General features: G+C 31.6%; 1 protein-coding gene across 1 annotated transcript in view; it reads right to left on the reverse strand.

Moving 5' to 3' along the window:
- Gyc32E (Guanylyl cyclase at 32E) overlaps positions 1 to 20,193 on the reverse strand; it is a 243,396-nt gene that overhangs the window by 51,401 nt on the left and 171,802 nt on the right. The window contains exons 11-13 of the mRNA XM_085949885.1: positions 10,991 to 11,169; positions 2,720 to 2,831; positions 832 to 1,023 (exon numbers count right to left, since the gene is read on the reverse strand). Of these exons, the coding sequence (XP_085806011.1) occupies positions 832 to 1,023; positions 2,720 to 2,831; positions 10,991 to 11,169 (483 nt within the window). The remainder of the gene's footprint in view (positions 1 to 831; positions 1,024 to 2,719; positions 2,832 to 10,990; positions 11,170 to 20,193) is intronic.

Below are 20,193 nucleotides of genomic sequence, written 5' to 3' on the forward strand. Positions count from 1 at the left end.
TAACTGATATTAGATAAAAAGAACTTTGTATATACCACGTTTTTAAATATTCTGTTGAATCATATAAACTTGACAATTATATGTATTAATAAATACTTTTTTTTTGTCCTTGTTAGAAATACTGAATAAATATTATAGAATACTGAAATGTCATTTTGACATTTCAGTATTCTTAAATTTTCTGTTGAATCATATAAACTTGACAATTCTATGTATTAATAAATACTTTTTTTTGTACTTGATAGAATTACTGAATAAATATTATAGAATAATTAAATGTCATTTTGACATTTCATATTGATTTCCATAATAACGCACGTATATATTAATAATTTAGTTGCTAGGACCCCCTTAGCAACTAATAATAGTGAGTAGTAAATATTACTTTTAACGATTTTTTTCCGAAACATACAAAACAGAATACCTAACTGAAAATGAATTCAATTCTGCTTAAAGATGGCCAAAAGTATTAAAAGAATGCATTGTCGTCGTGTTATGATATATTCTAAAAGTTTCAAATGTCTAGCTAGTCGGGAAGTTATTTAAAAATTTTCAATCGTCCAATACAAATCTTGGACAAACAAGAAAAAAATTGTACTGGACACACAAGAAAAAATCTGTACCGTACAAACAAGAATACGAGCCGATAAAAACGTGGTAATTAACATGACTTTAAAACTTACCAGAGAGAAAACAACGGTGAGAAACTCCAGTTAGTTTGTATTTAGTAGACGATAAATTCTATTTAATTATATATCATTTTAACATATTATATACATTTCTGTCGGTGGTTGCAACCTTAACATATTTTCTGACAAATTTTAGCTTTACCTGTTTCAGTTCTTTCCTGATAGCTCTGGTAATATCGACACTCTTCTTATGAACTGGCTTCAGGGCGACGACGTTTCCTCTATAAAGGGCAATGCAAGTATAGGCCCGTCCACCACCTTCTCCGCATCCACCCACGGCTGCAGCTCCTGCCGCTGCACCTCCGGCCATCACACTTACCCTGCAAGACTGCATCTGCGTGATAACGATTGCACACAGTGACCAAGCATTCAAGGCAGCTCATGTTTCCAGAATAGAATATATCCGACCACCCAAAGGCTCATTAAATAAAGACCAGAAGTGAAAAGAGTCGAGATAAATTGCTTAGTGAGGACAGAAAGCGGCGGATTATTTCACGACCACAGAATATTATGTCCTCTTCAAAAATTTAGAAGACGTGGGTTTGTGAGTGGATGTGTAGTTTTTCTGTGTTTATAGATGAATAGTACCTATATAGTGTGCTTCAGTAATTGCTTTATGTGTGTTATCTTTTCATTCAAGTTCAAATTCAAATTTTTACCTCAATACTACAACAAGATAACTCTGATTTGGTCATTGTTGGGAAAATTAAATTTAAATTTTACTTGATTAGGTAACATAAATCTAGGCTATAATTACTATTTAAAATTAAATTGGAAAATTGTTCTTGTCAATTAGATAACGATTAAATAAAAATTAAATAACGATCAATTGTATGAACAAATATTGTAGATATATTATTTTATTTATTTAATGCATTTATGGTTTTAAAGTTATCTAATATTTTAAAACACAAAATTAATACACTTCCCATTAACTTCTCACTTACCTAGCATTTTGTAGAGAAGGAAATGTAGAATGATATTCAATAGTTATCTCAAAAACATTGAAAATCAAGTTATTTTGCATATTACAAATTATAAATTCAAGACGTCTACAATACCCGATAATATTCATATAATATATATACAAAAACAGGGTAATTACAGGAGTAAACAGAAACATCATAAAAAGTATATGGAAGTATACCGATACATATATAATTTGAGAAAATTAAAAAAAATATATAAAATAACGTCCAACTAAACTCATTCACACGTGAGTGGAATATATCAATATACGAAGCGATTTGATGAAACACAGTTACTCCACTTCCAATTCGCAGGTTGGTTCTGCATATTGGGAGAATAAACTTCCAATTTCTAAGACAGTTCATAGCGGAAAGATATTATTTTCAAGGGGAGCTTAATTCTACCAGCCATATCTAGGACATATTATTATTACGAAAATTGTATTTTAATTAGTCATTACCTACGTAGATAACTAAAAACATTAAAAGGCAAATAAATATTTATTAAATTCAAACATTTACTGGTCAATGTCACAGAATAAGTGGATCGTATTTTATGGCTATATGTATATTATTAATATGGCTTAATAAGTGTTTTCGAGGGTCATACTGAGATTCTTGAGAAATTCATAGTTTTAATCTAGTTTAGAATTAATTTAAGAAAATATTTTGGTATCGTTTGGCTTGTTCATTACTAATTGTTACCAGGTGGCAGTGTTGTCAACCGTATTCTAATAATTGTGTTTATGTTACAGACAATAATTTTAATTGGGCGAAAAATGTGAGATAGTAAATGTATATATTTACACAAAATATGCCAAAAATAATATAATTTTGAATAATTTAATACCAAAAATGTTCGTGTACTGTAGTTTTTGTCAAAGTTATTAATTTTTTATACCTTTGTATAATCAGCACATAAAAGAAGAAAACACTGCTGAGAGGTCTAAACTCAATTTGCGCAAAGAATTTTTAAGAAAAATCAAATAAAGGAAGTACTGAAAGAATTACATAATATGTACAGATGAATATTGTATGAATATGTATCAAACTATTGTTTACCATGCTTTTGTTCCTCGTGACGGTTTCAGCAGCTTCAGTTGGAATGATGGTGATATCTTTGAGTTCTATCTTCCAGAGTAGACAAGCCAACTTTTGTTCGTATCTATAATGCCTGAAACAAAATGATAATAATTTTATTAATAAATATGAGATTCCCTTAATAGTTTTTCCATTAGATTGATACTATTCATGCAAATATGTCAAATAAACACGTCCTCTTTAAGGGGAGAAACATGAAACTAGATCGCCATTGTTCATGCTCCTCTCTATGAGATGGGTTAATAAAGTATGTCCCTTGTGGCTTTTTTATTTGTCCCGAGAAATGAAGAAATGTCCCTGAAAAATATAATCCAACCCCAGTTGAACTTTAATAATATTTTTTCTCCAATATTATTATGGTTTTCGTTCATTCTAAATACCTATATTTGAATACAGACAAACGTCAGTTTTTTTTTTAATTTTATATGTTTAATCAAAAAATAGCTTTGTAGTTTGGAAATATTTATATATTTGTAAAAAACCATTTTCCATTATGCGAATATTAAATAAATCAACAAACATCTATCTTGCTTTTATTTTGCATATTCACAACACAACATTTAAGACTATAAAAAGGTTTTTATTTATAAAAATAACAATACTTTGGGGCCAGGTTGAACGCCAGTTATAAGATAGTTTTATTTATAACTTAGAAACACTTTTGGCCCACGTTGGTCGCCAGTTATAGTCTTTATAAAATAGAAACACTTCCGGTTTTAGTATTTATTTCGAGTTCACAGAGTTTAATCGACAATAACAGAGAATACTTCAAACGGTACACGAAGATATATTAACAAAATAAGATGACTCGCTCGATCAAATAACCAGATGAACTTGCCAAAAGATTAGTACAGGTCAGGTAGGTATCACATTTGAAAACTAAATACCACAATCATCACTAGCAACGAATCTCGATAGAGTAAAGTGCTTAGTCTCAAAATAGAGTACCTACGATAAGAAGGGTCAGAGCTAATCTAACTAAACTGACTGGTTGTTGAATGATAGTTGAGTGTTTGTTATTGGAAATCTAAATCGATATTATATTAAAAAAAATATGGTTCAGAGCAACCGTATACTGAGCTTCAAAAACAGATGTTTGCAACGGATACTGGGTGTGCGGGTAGTATTACTTTGAGGAGAGGACATTGGACCTGGCTCGGCCTCGTGCTGCAAATGCCAGATAATAACTTCAACCTGGCTTGCCTGTTCTACAAGCCAACTGTAATGCCGATAAATACTATCTATAGAGTGTATGCGGCGGAGCTATGGGATGCTGGTTTGGGGCGCCGGACGAAATCCCGAAGGCCAAAATCCCCCCGATTTTCAGAAGAGGTAAAACGTATGCGTCAATAAAACTGTCACGAAACATCTGCAGTAAGACTTTGAACTAATTCCATTGTCATATAATAATAATTTATTATAAGCCTTTGTTTTTATTCATTAAGTTTTCTAATAAGATCCTGTGTGTGTTTTGTGTCATAGTATTTTCACTACACGTTTCCGTTGTTTTTGTCATCGAAAAAACCGTTGTCATTATGAAAATAATAAAAACAAAAATATAAGAACCTTCTAACATGAAAAGTTTTCTAAAAGTAAGTTCACCATATATATATTATGACACCCACGTGGCTGCGCGGCTTAAGCGTTGGACTATCACGCCGTGGGTCCCAGGTTCGAATCCTGGGTCTGGCAAGTACACATATTGTTTTTCAATTTGTGTGTGAGTCAGGGTATGGACCTACTAGGTTGAGCAAGTGGCTAACATCCATTTCTCGTTAAAAACAAAATCTGTTAATACCAACCTCTACTCTGTGGAGGCTCATATGATCCTATTAGGATCGGATATGGTCGGAATAAATATATGTTATGTATATTGAGAATTTTGAATTGTTTTTAATACTTACCGATAGCATGTGACTTCATCCGCGCAGACAGATATAGATATTTTAAAAAAAATAGACTGATTCGATTACATTTTTTTTCAAAACAATGAGATTTAGACCGGTTGTGACTAGGCGTTTGTCCTTCTACAAGTACCTCACCTCACCACTCCACCGTTTCTATATGTCTAATCATTTTACCCACTTGTGATTAAATCGTATTGGCGATGCACGCCCTCTACCCGCATCTCACTTCACCACTCTACTGCTGCTAACTGACCAGTTTACCTACTCGTGATGAATAATTGTTACAAATGCATTATTTGCAATTTTTTAATGCAGACACGCGTTTCTTTACCCGCATCACATCTCACCACTCCACCACTACTATTTGCACTCTTTCTACTAGTAACTTTGAACATTTTCAATATCGAGATAAAACACGACTATATTGGTACCAATAGAGTGGTATAAAAACTGTGCTAGTTTCATCAATATTCGTTATGTATTTTTTGAGTTATATGAGTTATATTACGACATTGTATCATCGACAAAGACAAAACGCTGATCAAAAAGATAATATTTCGAAAACGTAGACATTTCAGTTTAATTATTAGTAAGAATTATGTAGGCCAGTTAAATAATTAACAAAAGATATATCTCATTATTGTTTAACCAAGAAGCAGGACTGTGGAATACGGACGAATCATAATTTATTCATACATTATTAAAGCCCAAGAAATTATTGTATTAGCTTCTCTTTAAATATTGCTGTAGATAACCACAGTGTACAGCGAATAAGACCATAAAGCGAAATAAGAAATACCGGAAGTTGTTGAGATTTCGCGGAATTTTTGGCGGGAAAACTAATTAAGAAATGTCACTGAACCTCTGAAAAGATTTATAACAAGATATTATTCAAATCAAAATAAGGCTTATCTCCGTTAACACATATTTCACCGTTAACAGCTACCAGTATATTTTACGTTTACAAATTCTTTGCACTTTGAAGTTGCAGTCACTTTGGGTAAATTATATTTATTTATTTATTAAAAAGACAGTTATGAGAAAGACAGTGTGAAAAGGAAAATATTTACAAACAAACGAAAATTACGTAAACAACGAAGATGTTCAGTGACGTCCCGTGGGGGTAGGCAGATTGAGCGTCTCTTGGGGCGGCAGTTACTCGAAGGGCGGCAAATCGATGAGAATAGTTTGGTATATAATATAGAAATACCAACCTAAACCTATTCCATTAAAATACTATATCCATTAAAAAAAATCAGCTCACTGGTTGGAAACAAAGTGTATTAATTGACATAAAAGGTTTAACAGGACTGTAATTTTTTGTCGAGTTCGCAATGTCTAGTTTACTTCCGTTGCCCTTCGATGTCCTTGGTGACCGACATATATTCATATGAAACGACACATGCACGGATGATAAAATATACTGTTTACAAAAATGGGGCGGCATTTTGTCTAGGGACGTCACTGAAGATGTTAAATTCAAAAGCCGATTGCCAAAACAATAACGCAATGTAGAAAGCGCTTCAGTGAGAATATTGTAAGAACCGCTTGTTAATTTCGTCACAATTAGAAAGGAGACATGTAGCTTAGCGATCAGTGCATGTGGGAGCGAATTCAGAGGGGCGCGAGTTTTTTAAAAAAGATTTCTTCTAATGGTTACATTATATTCCTCATATTATGTGTTTTCAAATTAGGTATGTATGCTCAAAATAATATTAACTGTTAATCATTATTATACCAGCTCAGGACCACAGTTAGAAGAAGCGAATTTTATAATCGTTGGAGAAAATACAATATGTAAAATTTTAGAGTCATATCCAGAGAGATTACTAACGTAACTACATACTTTTACACACTCCTCATAATAATATAAACAGAGCTAGAAGGTATAAACATATTTGAATAATACTCGTATAAGTTTTTTTTGACCATATCCGATTCTCAGGAGATTATATGGGCTTCCACAGAGTGGAGGTTTGTTTTTATGAATACTGGATCTAAGCCACTTGCTCAACATATTAGGTCAATACTATGACACCAAGCACACATTGAAAAACCATTTTTCAATTTTCAATTTTCAATTTATTTATTTTGTTAACATATTGTGGACATTACAAATTATAAGTTTAAGACGTTTACAACATGGCATTTAGAAAGAAAGATATATAAATATAACAGTATTACATAAAAAAAGAGATATATCAGTAGATAAATTAGATAGGTACAAGGAAGTAAACCGGATGAGTTAAGCAGACCCTATTTTAAGAATTTATAAAACAATATCCACCTAAACTCATTCTTACGTAGGTGGAATATATCAACACCCGAAGCAATTTCGTTGAACATAGTTATCGCCCTCCCAATTGGTATTACCAGTGGCAAGCTGGTTCTGCACCTTGGGAGAATAAACAACTGATGGTCTCTATATCTAACTATTTCTGTATTTGCCACTGTCCAGGATTCTACTCTGGACATCATAAACAGACGCATTAGCCGCTTGGAGATCGTGGGCGTAGTTTAGCAATGTCATTGTTTTTACGTTATCATTAATGCAGAAATTCACAGCTGCTATAAGCATGGAGCAGTGATGCACAAACCGAATCGTAAAAAAACTGATGATTTTCATTCTGTGATCACCCGATTAAGACTGGGAGTGGTTTGGTGGTGCAGAGTGGTTTGATGGGGCCATTAACTTCAATGTTCTGTTAAAAAGCTTTATAAATCTTTGACGACTACCTTTCCTGTTTTGTGAAAAATAATCACTATACATATTTATATCTATGTAGGACGTAAAACAATTGTAGCGACGTCTGTGGTTTTCACCCAGAGAACACAAAATTACCTAAAAGAAACTAGCTTAACTGTCTGGAAGCAGGGTCTGCTATATTATTTTAGGTCATAAAACCCGTGTCCGGAAATTTGTACGTATGCAGTTGACTGTATCCATCTTCACCGTGAAATGTTGTATCGGAAATATATGGTCGTATATTCAAGACCATCCAACCTGTAGTACTGATATAAAATCCATGTCTCAATAAAACACGGTTTTTGTCGGTTTACAAAAAGCCAGCGGCAAACAAATTGAAAAAATAGCCAATATACTGGATTATTTATTGGGTAAGGTTAAGTTATAATAAAATTGGGACATTATTGTCTGCAATGCTTTACGAACAACCCGTAACTTTTTCATCTCGGTGCTCTATACGTAGGTATATCTCTTTCCAATAAGAAAACTCACGGCAAACTGTGCTACGGTGAAATATAATACGAACAATTTACATGTAACCCATAAAACGAGCAGCCTGCCATGAATATTATGAGATAGATGTAATTATTATTGAAAATAACAGGTTCTTTAAAATGTCTTTAAATTTATCACATATTTTTCCACAACCAAGAAATGTATTTATTATACCACACGCGATACGGTTAGCCAGTTCCCATTAATTTTGTGTTCCCTGGTGAAAACCATGCGTGTCGTTCATAATGGAAAAAAGCTCGCGAAATTGTGTATAATATTTTAACTACCCTTTCGCGAAAACCTGTGTGCAAATGTCTTGCATGACACCACTGACAAGTGACAGCGCGCCATAAACATACGAGAACTTACTCGCGATGATAACTAAAACTTATTATAACACATACGTAGGAGTTAGGGATAATTAGTTTAAGTTTATTTATAAGTTTAGGTGTTATAAACACGACAGTTGTGAGATCAAGATTTATGACGCAGTATATTATTAATTCATTGGTATGAGTTTATTTTAGGACATACTATATTTACAAAGTTGTGTGAAAGACATCGTTCGTCACGGATTTCGATTTAATAAATTAATTTAATACGTATTTTATTAAACATCTAGCGATCGAAATGTTTTAAAGAAGTGGTCGGTAAAGGGCAGCCTAAATGGGATTTTTTTGGGTATCATACTTCAATAATAAATTATATATTATAAATTAAATTATTTGTGACCTTAATAATAATATGTTTATATGTTGCAAGCCTTAGATTGGATTGTAAATACAAAAAAAGGAACTTTAGTCGATATTACTGGAAATTCGTAACTGAATTTTTAGCTGGAAAAAAAAAGAGAAAAGATAATGACGTCTTGAACGATTTTAACGTAAAACACTAGAAACTAATGACGATATTATAAACTATCTACGGATGAAGATTTTGTAATAATAGATAATATACCATCATACATCATCAGGTGTTCGAATTCATAAAAATAATTACAAGATAAAAAGAACTTTTTATGTACAACGTTTTTAAATTTTCTGTTGAATCATATACACTTGGCTTGACTAGCTTAAACGATCAAAAAAAAATTGTGTTTGATAGAAATAATACTGAAATTTCATTTTGACATGTCATATTAATTTCCATAGTAACGCACGTACATATTATTAATTTAGTTGTTAGGACCCTAGCAACCAATAATAATGGATTGGATTACGGATTTCTTCCGAAATAACTTATCATACAAAACAGAATTAACTGAAAATGAATTCAATTCTACTTAAAGATGGCTAAAAGTATTAAAAAAAATGCATTGGCATCGTGTTCTGATATATTATAAAAGTTTCAAATGTCTAGTTAGTCGGGAAGTTAGTTAAAAATCGATTGCAAGATTTGTACCAGACATAGAACCACCGGACAAATAAAAATACGGTCTAATAAAAACGTTGTAAAAAAGGAACTTTCGTTGGTATTACTGGAAATTCGTAACTGAATTCTAGCTGGTAAAAAAAGAGAAAAGATAATATCTTGTACGCTTTTATCGTAAAAACACTAGAAACTAATGACTATATAAACTACGAGTATTTACGGATGGAGATTTTGTAATAATAGATATACCATCATAAATCGTCAGGTGTTCGAATTTATAAAAATAAGCTCATCATAGTATACACAGTATTGAGTGATGATATGTCAAATATTAACATGTGGCACCCTTACTCACCAGACAACTTATACTGGTGGATATATAGTAAGAAAGTCAATGAAAACAATTTATTTATCTTTTTCCAAAATCAATTAGAGTAAGATTACTGGTAGATCTATACTACTAAGTGAACGTATTTTCATCGGAATTGACAGTGGTGAGGCTTGCTATGAACCAATCCAGTGTATTATAATAATATGTTGTATGAACTAGAATAAAATTAACTGTATTCTGTGTCAGTGTTTATTTACCATTGGTGAGAACGCATAGTGTCTGAAGATGCTGAAAGGCGAAATCTCAGGTCGTAAAAATGGATAGTGCAAAATATTCATCAATATAAACTTTAGTTTAGTTAGATTCTAATGTGGATACAATCGACGTTTATGAATAGTGTAATACAGCGATTTCCAAACTGGGAAGCGTGCCTCTCTGGGGAACCGCAGGGGAAACGGAGGCGCGATCAAGATGATGAATTTGGATTGACTACATTGAAACGTAAAAAAAAATGATAAAATTATAATGCGATACTTCATTGAAACAAAAAATTCAGAGTGAAACCCCTGTTTCATTTTATATTAGTTGAATCGAATTGAAGAATATGATACTTTGCCAAGCAAAGTAATGCAAGTAATGTTGCCATTCGTAACATCTTATTTTTGCTAAACGGGATTTGGTAATTATCTGCATTTTGATAAACTTTGTGCTAATATAATAAACAAGCACATCCATCACATTAAATATATTATTATATACCTAATTATAGTAAATTATATTAACAATTACGATTTTTTGTGTATTAATACATTTTTTATCATTTAAAAATGTGTGTATTAATTTATGAAATAAGAGGGGAAGCGCCAAAATAAGATTTTATTAAAGGGGACATAGCACTGTAATATGTGGCAATTTGGAAAAAAAGAATCTACCTTTTGTCAATTAAATTATTTATCAGGCTTCGATGTCCCTGATAATCAGTGAGCTCTCGGGCTTATTCCGTTTAATCTCATGGTAAATACAGGCCCACACCTAGTAATCACACTTTGTAATTCCACTTTTGTATGCTCTGAGAAACTTGAATTTGAATGATTCGAATCGATTGGAAATGAAGGAAAATTTGATGAATTATGTATTTGGATGAGCCAATATCTATTCAAATAAGTATGCACCCTATTCTAACCTACACTATTTTTATAACATATATATATACAATAGAAAACGGAGGCTTTGTGCATAATATTTCAATTTTAGTAATATCTGTGCACTAATTATTTTACATATATTATACGATATTACCCATCATTTACACCCTTCAACCTACAGGGCGTATTTGTTACTGATAGAAGATAATAATATAAAATAAAGTTTGAGATAGTTACTTGAGTAAAAACACAGCGGCTACTAGGGCAATGAGGGCCACAAACGCAGTGACAGCAAGAAGCCTCCAATCAAGGGCCCTTTCACACTTTTCTCCGAAGAAACCACAAGCAGGTTCTGCCTTCGGAGGGGTGCCTCTCACCCACTGTATCGGACGAGATTCATCCATGTACAGGAACTCCTGAAAAAATGAAACAAAAACAATGACAATACAACTAGATAATTACTTTTTTAATACATTAGTACCAACATAAAATGCTATTAAACGTTAGATGAATGAGATCAAACGTTTAGTGAATAAATTGTCAGGAAATAAGTAGCAGAATTGATAAACGTAAAACGGAACTGTCAAAATAATTATATCAGTATATCGATCACAGAATTTCAGCATTCTTGCTATTTTAGATGAGCCGACATTTCAGGATTTTTTAAACTTTGATTAATTTTATTATTTGTAAATAAGTTGATACAATTTAGCTTTCTCACTCCACATGCTATTTTTTAATTTGCGCAATTGTTAGATTTATGTTTGGAAAAAATCTAAATGAGAATTGATCGCAAGTCGCACCATTATTAGGGGAAACGTATTGAATATTGTGTATGAATATCAAAGATATTACAATAAACATAATTATTATTCAAGTGGCCAGAATAACTGTGTTCAACCAAATCTCTTCATATATTGATATATTCCACTTACGTGAGAATGTATTAATTGAACGTTGTTTTATAAATTTTATAACTAGGGTTTCCTCCAGCTCATTCGGTGTATTTCCATGTACTTTTTATAACTTTTTTGTTTACTCTTGTAATTAACCTGTTTTTTCTATAACTACTGTGAATTTATTTATTTTCCCCCCATGTCAAAATGTGAACGTCTTGAATTTATTATTTGTAAAGTTTACTTTATGTCAAAATAAATTATTCGAACTAAATTTGTATGTCTGCTGAAATTTTCCAGATATCTATTATTTGTATTATTTCAAGAAAGCACTATTGTTTACATGCACATATTATTGTACATTATATCATTTAATTGGTAACTAATAACAGCCACTGTACATTTATTTGTTCTGACAGCTGTTGGAATTTGAATTTGAAATTCGGCCTAACACAAAATTGTACGTAGTGATAATATATTCATTAAGCTAGAAACGGAACTATATGGTCAGGACATGAAGACAATTATTGATTACAGCGTGAAGACTCAAGCAGTCTAGCAGGCTTAGACTAGGCATGCGAAGAGTGTCTATGAAAATAAATTGCAGATCGGTATATCTAGGGATTGCCATACCGAATGTAAATTCCAAAACCGGTATTTCGGTATTTTCTATTGAATACCGGTATTCGTGAAATATATAAAAAAACATAAGTATCTTCATTTTAATAATAAATATCTTTAAAATATTGTTATTTTTTAGCAAATATATCTAAATAGGTACATATACGACATACGTAAGCCTTTCAAAATAGGCAAAGGTAAGATACAGTAGAGATACTGATGTTTACAAATATCTCGTGGTTGAACTATTGGTACTTTCTTCTTCTAATCATGCTATGTATGTGCCCAACTAGAAATTCCACTTAATGTTTTTTTAGTTTATTGCACTTTCTACACTTAGCAATTTCTTATTATGAAAGAAGTAAAACCAAATACAGTGTTGCTTGATGTTTCAACAAATTATTTTATTGATTATCGTATAAGCTACTCTTTAGTAGGTAAACGTTAAAACATTGGGCACAGGCAATTATTATTCCATCATGAAAATTTGCCAATAGGGTTGAAGTAAGCAATGATTATACAAACGATCATCATAACGTCAATTAATACATTTTATTTCCACTTTCTATACCGAATATATCGGTATTGTCTGATTTTTAAAACCGGTATTTCGGTATCGAAAAATACTGGAATTAATACCGGTTTTGAAATCTCTAGGTATATCCTATCCTAGCTATATCTGTCCTACAATGTTATATTAGTTGAATCTGTCATAGGATGGCAGGTACAATCGGCCTTCCCGGAATTATATAGCCATGCTGTAGTGGTCAATGACTTCGGGTCTTCTCAGCATTATTTCGACAGTGTAAGAATTAGTAAATCATTTAAACTATCGCACAATAGTCGCATCTACAGTCAGCATATTATTCTACACGCGTGACATCGAAGTGCAATAATTCATAGACCAGCAGATTTCTCAATTGCAAATGTCAATATCAATGACTCGCAATTTACCGAGTATTTATGCATGTAATTAGCCGGTCATAGTTGATTAGTTGCTCAGTCTAAATAGGTACCTATTAGTATCTATCGTAATCTTGGCCCGATCAGTAAGCTTCGTGTAAGTCGCTCCTCTTCCACCGAGTTCGGACCTTGGGACAATATCATAAGTATTGTAACATAACGCTCTTGTAACATACTTTTGTGCCAAGTGTTTATGCTGCAAAAAAAAAATCGCTCCTGCATCCATCGGAGCAACCACCATCAAATCTTGACTTTTCATCTCTCCTCCTGACCACTCTCCATCTACACGTCCTGGTCATCCCCAAACACAGTGGCTTCGTCCGTCTCACAGCCACGAGACATTCGAAAAAAATACTATAGTAAATTAAACTTTAAATTATAAATTTGTGGCTAACTTTATTTATTTGGTCTTCAAAATTCGGTTCTGTCTTGTTTTCGAATGGCGCCCAAAATGTTGGACTAAAAATACCCCTTAAGATTTTAATATATAATAATTATAAGGTTTCTGTAAATATCTTAGAATACAATATAATGTAAGTATCTAGCCTTGCAACTGATATACCTAAGTGTAGTATCACGAAAAACATTACTACTTAATCGGATTTATTTTGTCTCCCTCTAAATAATTATGATGTATTGCTAGTAAACTGTTATGAAAGTGTGTGAAACTTTGGAAGTTTCTTTGGAAACAATTCAAAATAATGTTCTTCTCTAGTGTTATTAGGGATGCCAATCCGTTATATAAATTTTAATACCGGGATTAATGTTGACAATTCCAATCCCTGTTCCGGTACAATTAGTAGTCCCAATCAATACCAGCAAGTTTTCCAGTCGATAGTTTGTAGTAGTATCTACTAACAAACGATGCAGAAGAGTGGTTTGAATTTTTGTTTACTTGACTGCATCAAAAGTTTTTCGAAAAAGTTAATAGATGGCTGAAAATATTAGATTAATTACGGCCCGGAAAAAAACCGGAAATTTCCGGGTCCGGTATTTAACCCTTATACCAATGTTAAATTAAAATAAATACATTTTTATTACAGCAAAATCATGCATGTATGTATGGCTTCAACAGGTCAGAAAATTACTAAAAATCGTTCATAGTATTCATAATATGAATATCACAATTAGAAGCAAAATATTTTAGAATGCAGAACAAACTGACATGAAGTGCATTTAGGCGCCTGAGTAGTATCTTCAAAAGTGACCCCTAATTATGTCCTAAACGTAAAGTGTTCAACCAATATGTGCTACCAACGTTCACGTATTCAAGTGAAACATGAACTCTGAATGTAAGAGAAATCCAAGAATTACAAGTAGTGCAACGTGGCACGGAAAGGCGCATGTTAGGCATAACGCATAAAGACCACAAAATAAATCAATGAATAAAGAAGCAGATAAAAGTATAGGATATTATAGAGGTAGCTAAGATGAAATGGCAATGGGTGATATATGTCGTCATACAGTGGTACCAAAGGAACATTAAACGCCAATAGAGATGCCCTAACATCCGCTGGATAGACGAACTCATATATTTTGGTGGATGTACGTGGCAGCAAAGAACCATAGACCGACAAGAGTAGAGGGAGCTAGGAGAGGCCTTCATCCAGCAGTGGACCGATGATGATGATGAAAAAAACAGATTAATATCTAAATTTTTGTACGTTTGCAAAGGTATACATACAATGTGTTCTATTTAAAATAGATTCTCTATAAGATAGTGTTTTCAACCGGCATTGAAGTTTTATATATTTATTTATTTTTAAACGGCGTATGTACATAATGAAAAAAAACTTATAGTGCCTTCTAACGACCTATATATACATAGCAATCGGCATTTATATGTAATTAGCTAGATGTAATTATTATGTGATCTTCTGCACTTGTATTAATTTAACACGACGATCGGTTAGGAAACACACCACAAAATATAATCCAAAAATGTTCCGTATTCTAGCATTTTCAATCTCGGGGTTTCAAGAAGACGGATTGCCAACCCTACTGTGCATACAGTATATACACACATACCAATATAGTAGAACTAGAAAAGTGTGTATATACTAAGTTTGCATGAAAGCACGCGCTAAAATCATGACAGGTCTGTTAAACTAAATAACAAAAATTTACGATTATTCAGGATTGTAGATTTAACAAATTTAATGAAAATAGAAAGTAATCTTATACATGTTTATATTTACGATATTCACTTTTATTACATTTTCTTGCAGTAACTTTTGATGCAATCGAATTATTACAACGTTTTTATTAGGTCGTATTCTTATTTGTCCGGTATAAATCTAGCAATCGATTTTTAACTAACTTCCCGACTAGCTAGACATTTGAAACTTTTAGAATATATCAGAACACGATGCCAATGCATTCTTTTAATACTTTTAACCATCTTTAAGTAGAATTGAATTCATTTTCAGTTAATTCTATTTTGTATGAAAAGTTATTTCTGAAGAAATCCGTAATCCAATCCACTATTATTGGTTGCTATGTAGGTGGTCGTAGCAACTAAATTATTAATTTATACGTGCGTTATTATGGAAATCAAAATGATATTTTAGTATTATTTCTATCAAGTACAAGTTTTTTTGGTCCTGCTAGTCAAGTCAAGTAAGTCTATATGATTCAACAGAAAATTTAAAAACGTTGTAAGTACATAAAAAAATCTTTTTATCTTGTAATTATTTTTATTAGTAACTGAGAAGTGAAAGTTTCCTTTTTTCTTCATACTTTGTGGTATTTATAGTAATAACTATATACTATTGCCGAGAGTTATTGGCTAGAGCATCCTAATCCTCCACGATAGTAAAGTTTTTGAAATCCTACCAGGAAGTGACCGTCGTCGATTCTCTTCGAGCTTGGCACTGTTGGTGACACACTTTCAGATTATCACACCTACAGAACAGATTGATAACATATACATAAAAGCTCCATGGTTTTGAAGCATGGTACTTTATGTCGGCCAGGCCGTAAAATCCAAGCAGAAAAGACGCGTCGACTGTCTCCATATATTGAAAGCGCCTTACATTTACGTGACAAACTTTAATGCATAATATTATGATATATAATTGCGTTACTATTGAAAATAACACATCTTTAACATGTTTATCCCATATTTTTCCACACTCAAAACCGGTAGCCTATTATTCAAATTCAAATTTATTTATTTTACATAATATAATGAACATAACAAATTATAAATTTAAAACGTTAACGACATGACATAAAATAAGTGTTAACAATTTTTAAAATAAAAATACCGAGAAATGTGAGTTAATAATAAAATAAATAATAATAAAATAAGAAAAAAAAAATAACAAAAATAAAAGTAGACGGAAGCACACAGAGTGAACTTTAATAGACCCTATCTTAAAAAGTTATAAAACAACGTCCACCTAAATTCACTCACGTAAGTGGAATATATCAATACCCGAAGCGATTTCATTAAACATGGTTATTTCCCTCCCAATTGGCATTACTAATGGCAGGTTAGTTCTGCACCTTGGGAGAACAAACAACGGATGCCCTCGATTACTAAGGTAATTATCAGAGACACACAAGCCAACACCACCAAGAATGGCAGAGTTCACATTTACGCCACGTATAAGTTTGAAAAAATATGCAGCTAAATATACCACATATAATTATATAATTGTACTACATCTAGTATGGTAAACATGTTCCAATTAACTTTGTGTTCACTGATCGCAGCACAGAAACGTGAGGAGTGGCAGAGATACTAAGAATCGTATTTTACCGAGCATTGAAGTCAGTGGTGAATTTAGGGAATTATTAGATACCTGAGATAGACTGATTTTGAGACCCACGATATAAAATATAATAAAAACCATAAATTTCAACTACCAACGAAGAAAGTAAAATATCAATACATCTCTTTCCCAGAATAAAATCCTTTAACTAAAAAATAATTATTATAGAAGATGAGAGTGATGGCACATAATCATATTAGTATTTATTTTTTTGGGTAAAGGTACATACTTATTTGTGTGATTATATTATTATAATCCCTTTGATATTAGTTACATGGATGTTTTTCGCCTTGGGAAATATTTTATACTCAATTTGTGAGAAATACGCATCTTTTAAAATATTTTGGCATATTTTAGTAATTGTGTCGCTGGTTTCAACTATTTCAAGGCCCTCTTTTGTATCTTCTGATGAATCGATTGCTACGTCAAAGAATATTATCGCATAGTGGAGTAAACTATATTGTTATAAAATATTATTATATATAAGGCATGCATCAATAAGAAAATTTATGACTGCCGAATTCTCAGTGTTATATTATATTATTAAATATTATAACAAGGGATGTTTTTTTATAAATAAATAAGAGATACCTTTAGATTAAGTACTGATTTTGGTAGATAAAAATTTATTGTGAACTAGTTATAATCACACAACATTGTAGAAGGTTTAGTAACATGAATGGTAATGTTCACATCATAAAATCCATAGTTTATGATGTTTTGTGAAAAATATGCTGAATACAATAATAAGGTTATTATACCTCTAAATATTCTCCCCTTGATTGACCCGTGTCCGTGGGAACATATCGCAAGCACAACAAATATGTATGCAATATTCAAGCTATATTCTATTAACTATCTGGTGAATGTAAAGATGACTCTTATTTCAGACGCCATAATGATAAAGTTATGTTAAATACCCGATTTTACAATTGTTAATTAATTGAATCAAATAAAGTATTTTAATAAGATATTTATATAATTTAATATTAATTATTATTAATATCAGCCTGGTTAAACAGTGCTATAACAATATTCAAAAGTTATGCCCACTTTCAATATTATTTAATTGTTTTTGAGCTAATAACTGCAATTAACTTTAGTAAAAAAATTACAAGATAAAAAAACTTTTTTATATACAACGTTTTTAAATTTTCTGTTGAACCATATAAATTTGACTTGACTAGCTTAAAGGATCAAAAAAATGTAATTGATAGAAATAATACTGAAATGTCATATTGATTTACATAGTAACGCACGTATACCTATATTAATATTAATAATTTAGTTTTTAGGACCCCAGACTCCTAGCAACCAATAATGGTGTTGAAATAACTTTTCATACAAAACAGAATTAACTGATTCAATTCTACTTAAAGATGACTAAAAGTATTTAAAAAAAATGCATTGGCATCGTGTTCTGATATATTTTAAAAGTTTAAAATATCTAGCTAGTCGTAAGGTAGCTAGGTAAGCTAGAATACGAGCTAAGAAAAACGGTGTAATACTCCGTTTATGTTTGGGTATAACATAAAAATTAAGTTAAACTAAAAATGAATTGGAATGCCAAATTAGCTATAATGTCATATTATTATGCCTAAATTCCTAAGTAAAAAAAAAGATGAGTCGAATCCTACTGAGAAAATTAATTGCACAAAGTGTCAAAAGTTCAGTCTTCTTTTGGCTGTCGTAGTAACTCAAATAGTGAACTCAGACATATTTCCCTTTTTTTCTTTCGCATACAAATATATCTCAACTTTTATATGCTCCGCGTAAAGTGAGTATATTGAATAATATTATATTATATTATATGAATACTAAAACGTATTTTAAAATCTGAAATATGTAGGTGTCATTCTTGATAGAAACGTACGGCAAATGTTTACCAAGAATCTCTTACTCACTTTTGAAAGACGACAGAAAATGCAACAAGACCTTAATATTATCACATTTCTTCAACTAAAGTGCCACAATCGAAAATTTGCCAATCTAAAAAATTCAAATTTTAAGTTTTTACCTAGAACAATCAGTTTGTAATAAGAAACTATAAATATGTTATACGTAAATATGTCTTCTTATTTTTAAGGCATATTCTTTATTGGATATCCATAGTGATTTTGGCTATCTTTTTCATATTATCACTTACTGCTCCAAACAAAGATGAAGAGCTTATCACATATCATGTTCTGCAATTTTTGAGCAAGGACGTTCTTACAGGAAGTCGTATATTGAATACAAAATCCAATAGTTGAAATCTCTCGGGATAATGTGGCCAAAGTATGCCAACTTTTTAAATGTTACTTCTCTGATTATTTCTTTGACCTTTATATCCTCGACATTTGTAATTTTGTCAGTCCAACTGATACGTAGATTACGTATCTACACCCACATTTTGAAAGCTTAAGTGTTTTTTAAAAGGACATAGCATCAACTGTCAATTTTCCATTTGAATCTCCAATTTACGTTATTATAGCTACATGATATTTTCCTCAGTCATGTAAATGCAGTCTTGACTTTCTCGATTCCATATTTCAGTTCAATGGGGTGGTTATCTTAAGTGCAACCTGAGAATATAATCGATTGTACTCTCTTCAAGGGCACTTAATTTCCTTCGCATGTATTTCAACTATTACAGGAGACTTGCTTATACTTATATATTTTGTTTCTTTTTATATATTACACTACTCTGCTTCAATCAACCCCATACTATATCTGCTTATCTCGAGACGTAACTATATTATATGAGGCGTGTGTAGCTTTTATTTCACTGTAAATGTTCAGGGTGTATTATCTATGACGATAATCTTATAATTTGACCTGGTGCACGAGTTTAGGTTCTAAATCATGCTCAATAGAGAGAGGTATAAATAGAATGATAGAAAAACGATAAAAAGAAAAATCTATTTAAAATACAAATTTGGTACTTATCCATTTCTGGACGGAATTTGATAGCATAGTTATAAATAATCATTAACAAGAATTACTAAATTGATAAGAGCAATCACCCGGATAGTGAACGATGTAAATTTTTGGAATCCCACTTATTTTTTTCGAGTAGCATTTATTACGCATTTTCAATACCTTATGCAATTATTTTTTTTTTAAATTAAAACATATAGACAAATAGACAAAACTGCTGGATCCTATTTCTCATTGTATGATTCCAATTTTTTAAAACGTC

The sequence above is a fragment of the Rhyacophila brunnea genome, unplaced genomic scaffold (genome assembly GCF_057557595.1).
Source record: "Rhyacophila brunnea isolate RB1 unplaced genomic scaffold, BYU_Rbru_1.0 scaffold_22, whole genome shotgun sequence".
Taxonomy (NCBI): domain Eukaryota; kingdom Metazoa; phylum Arthropoda; class Insecta; order Trichoptera; family Rhyacophilidae; genus Rhyacophila; species Rhyacophila brunnea.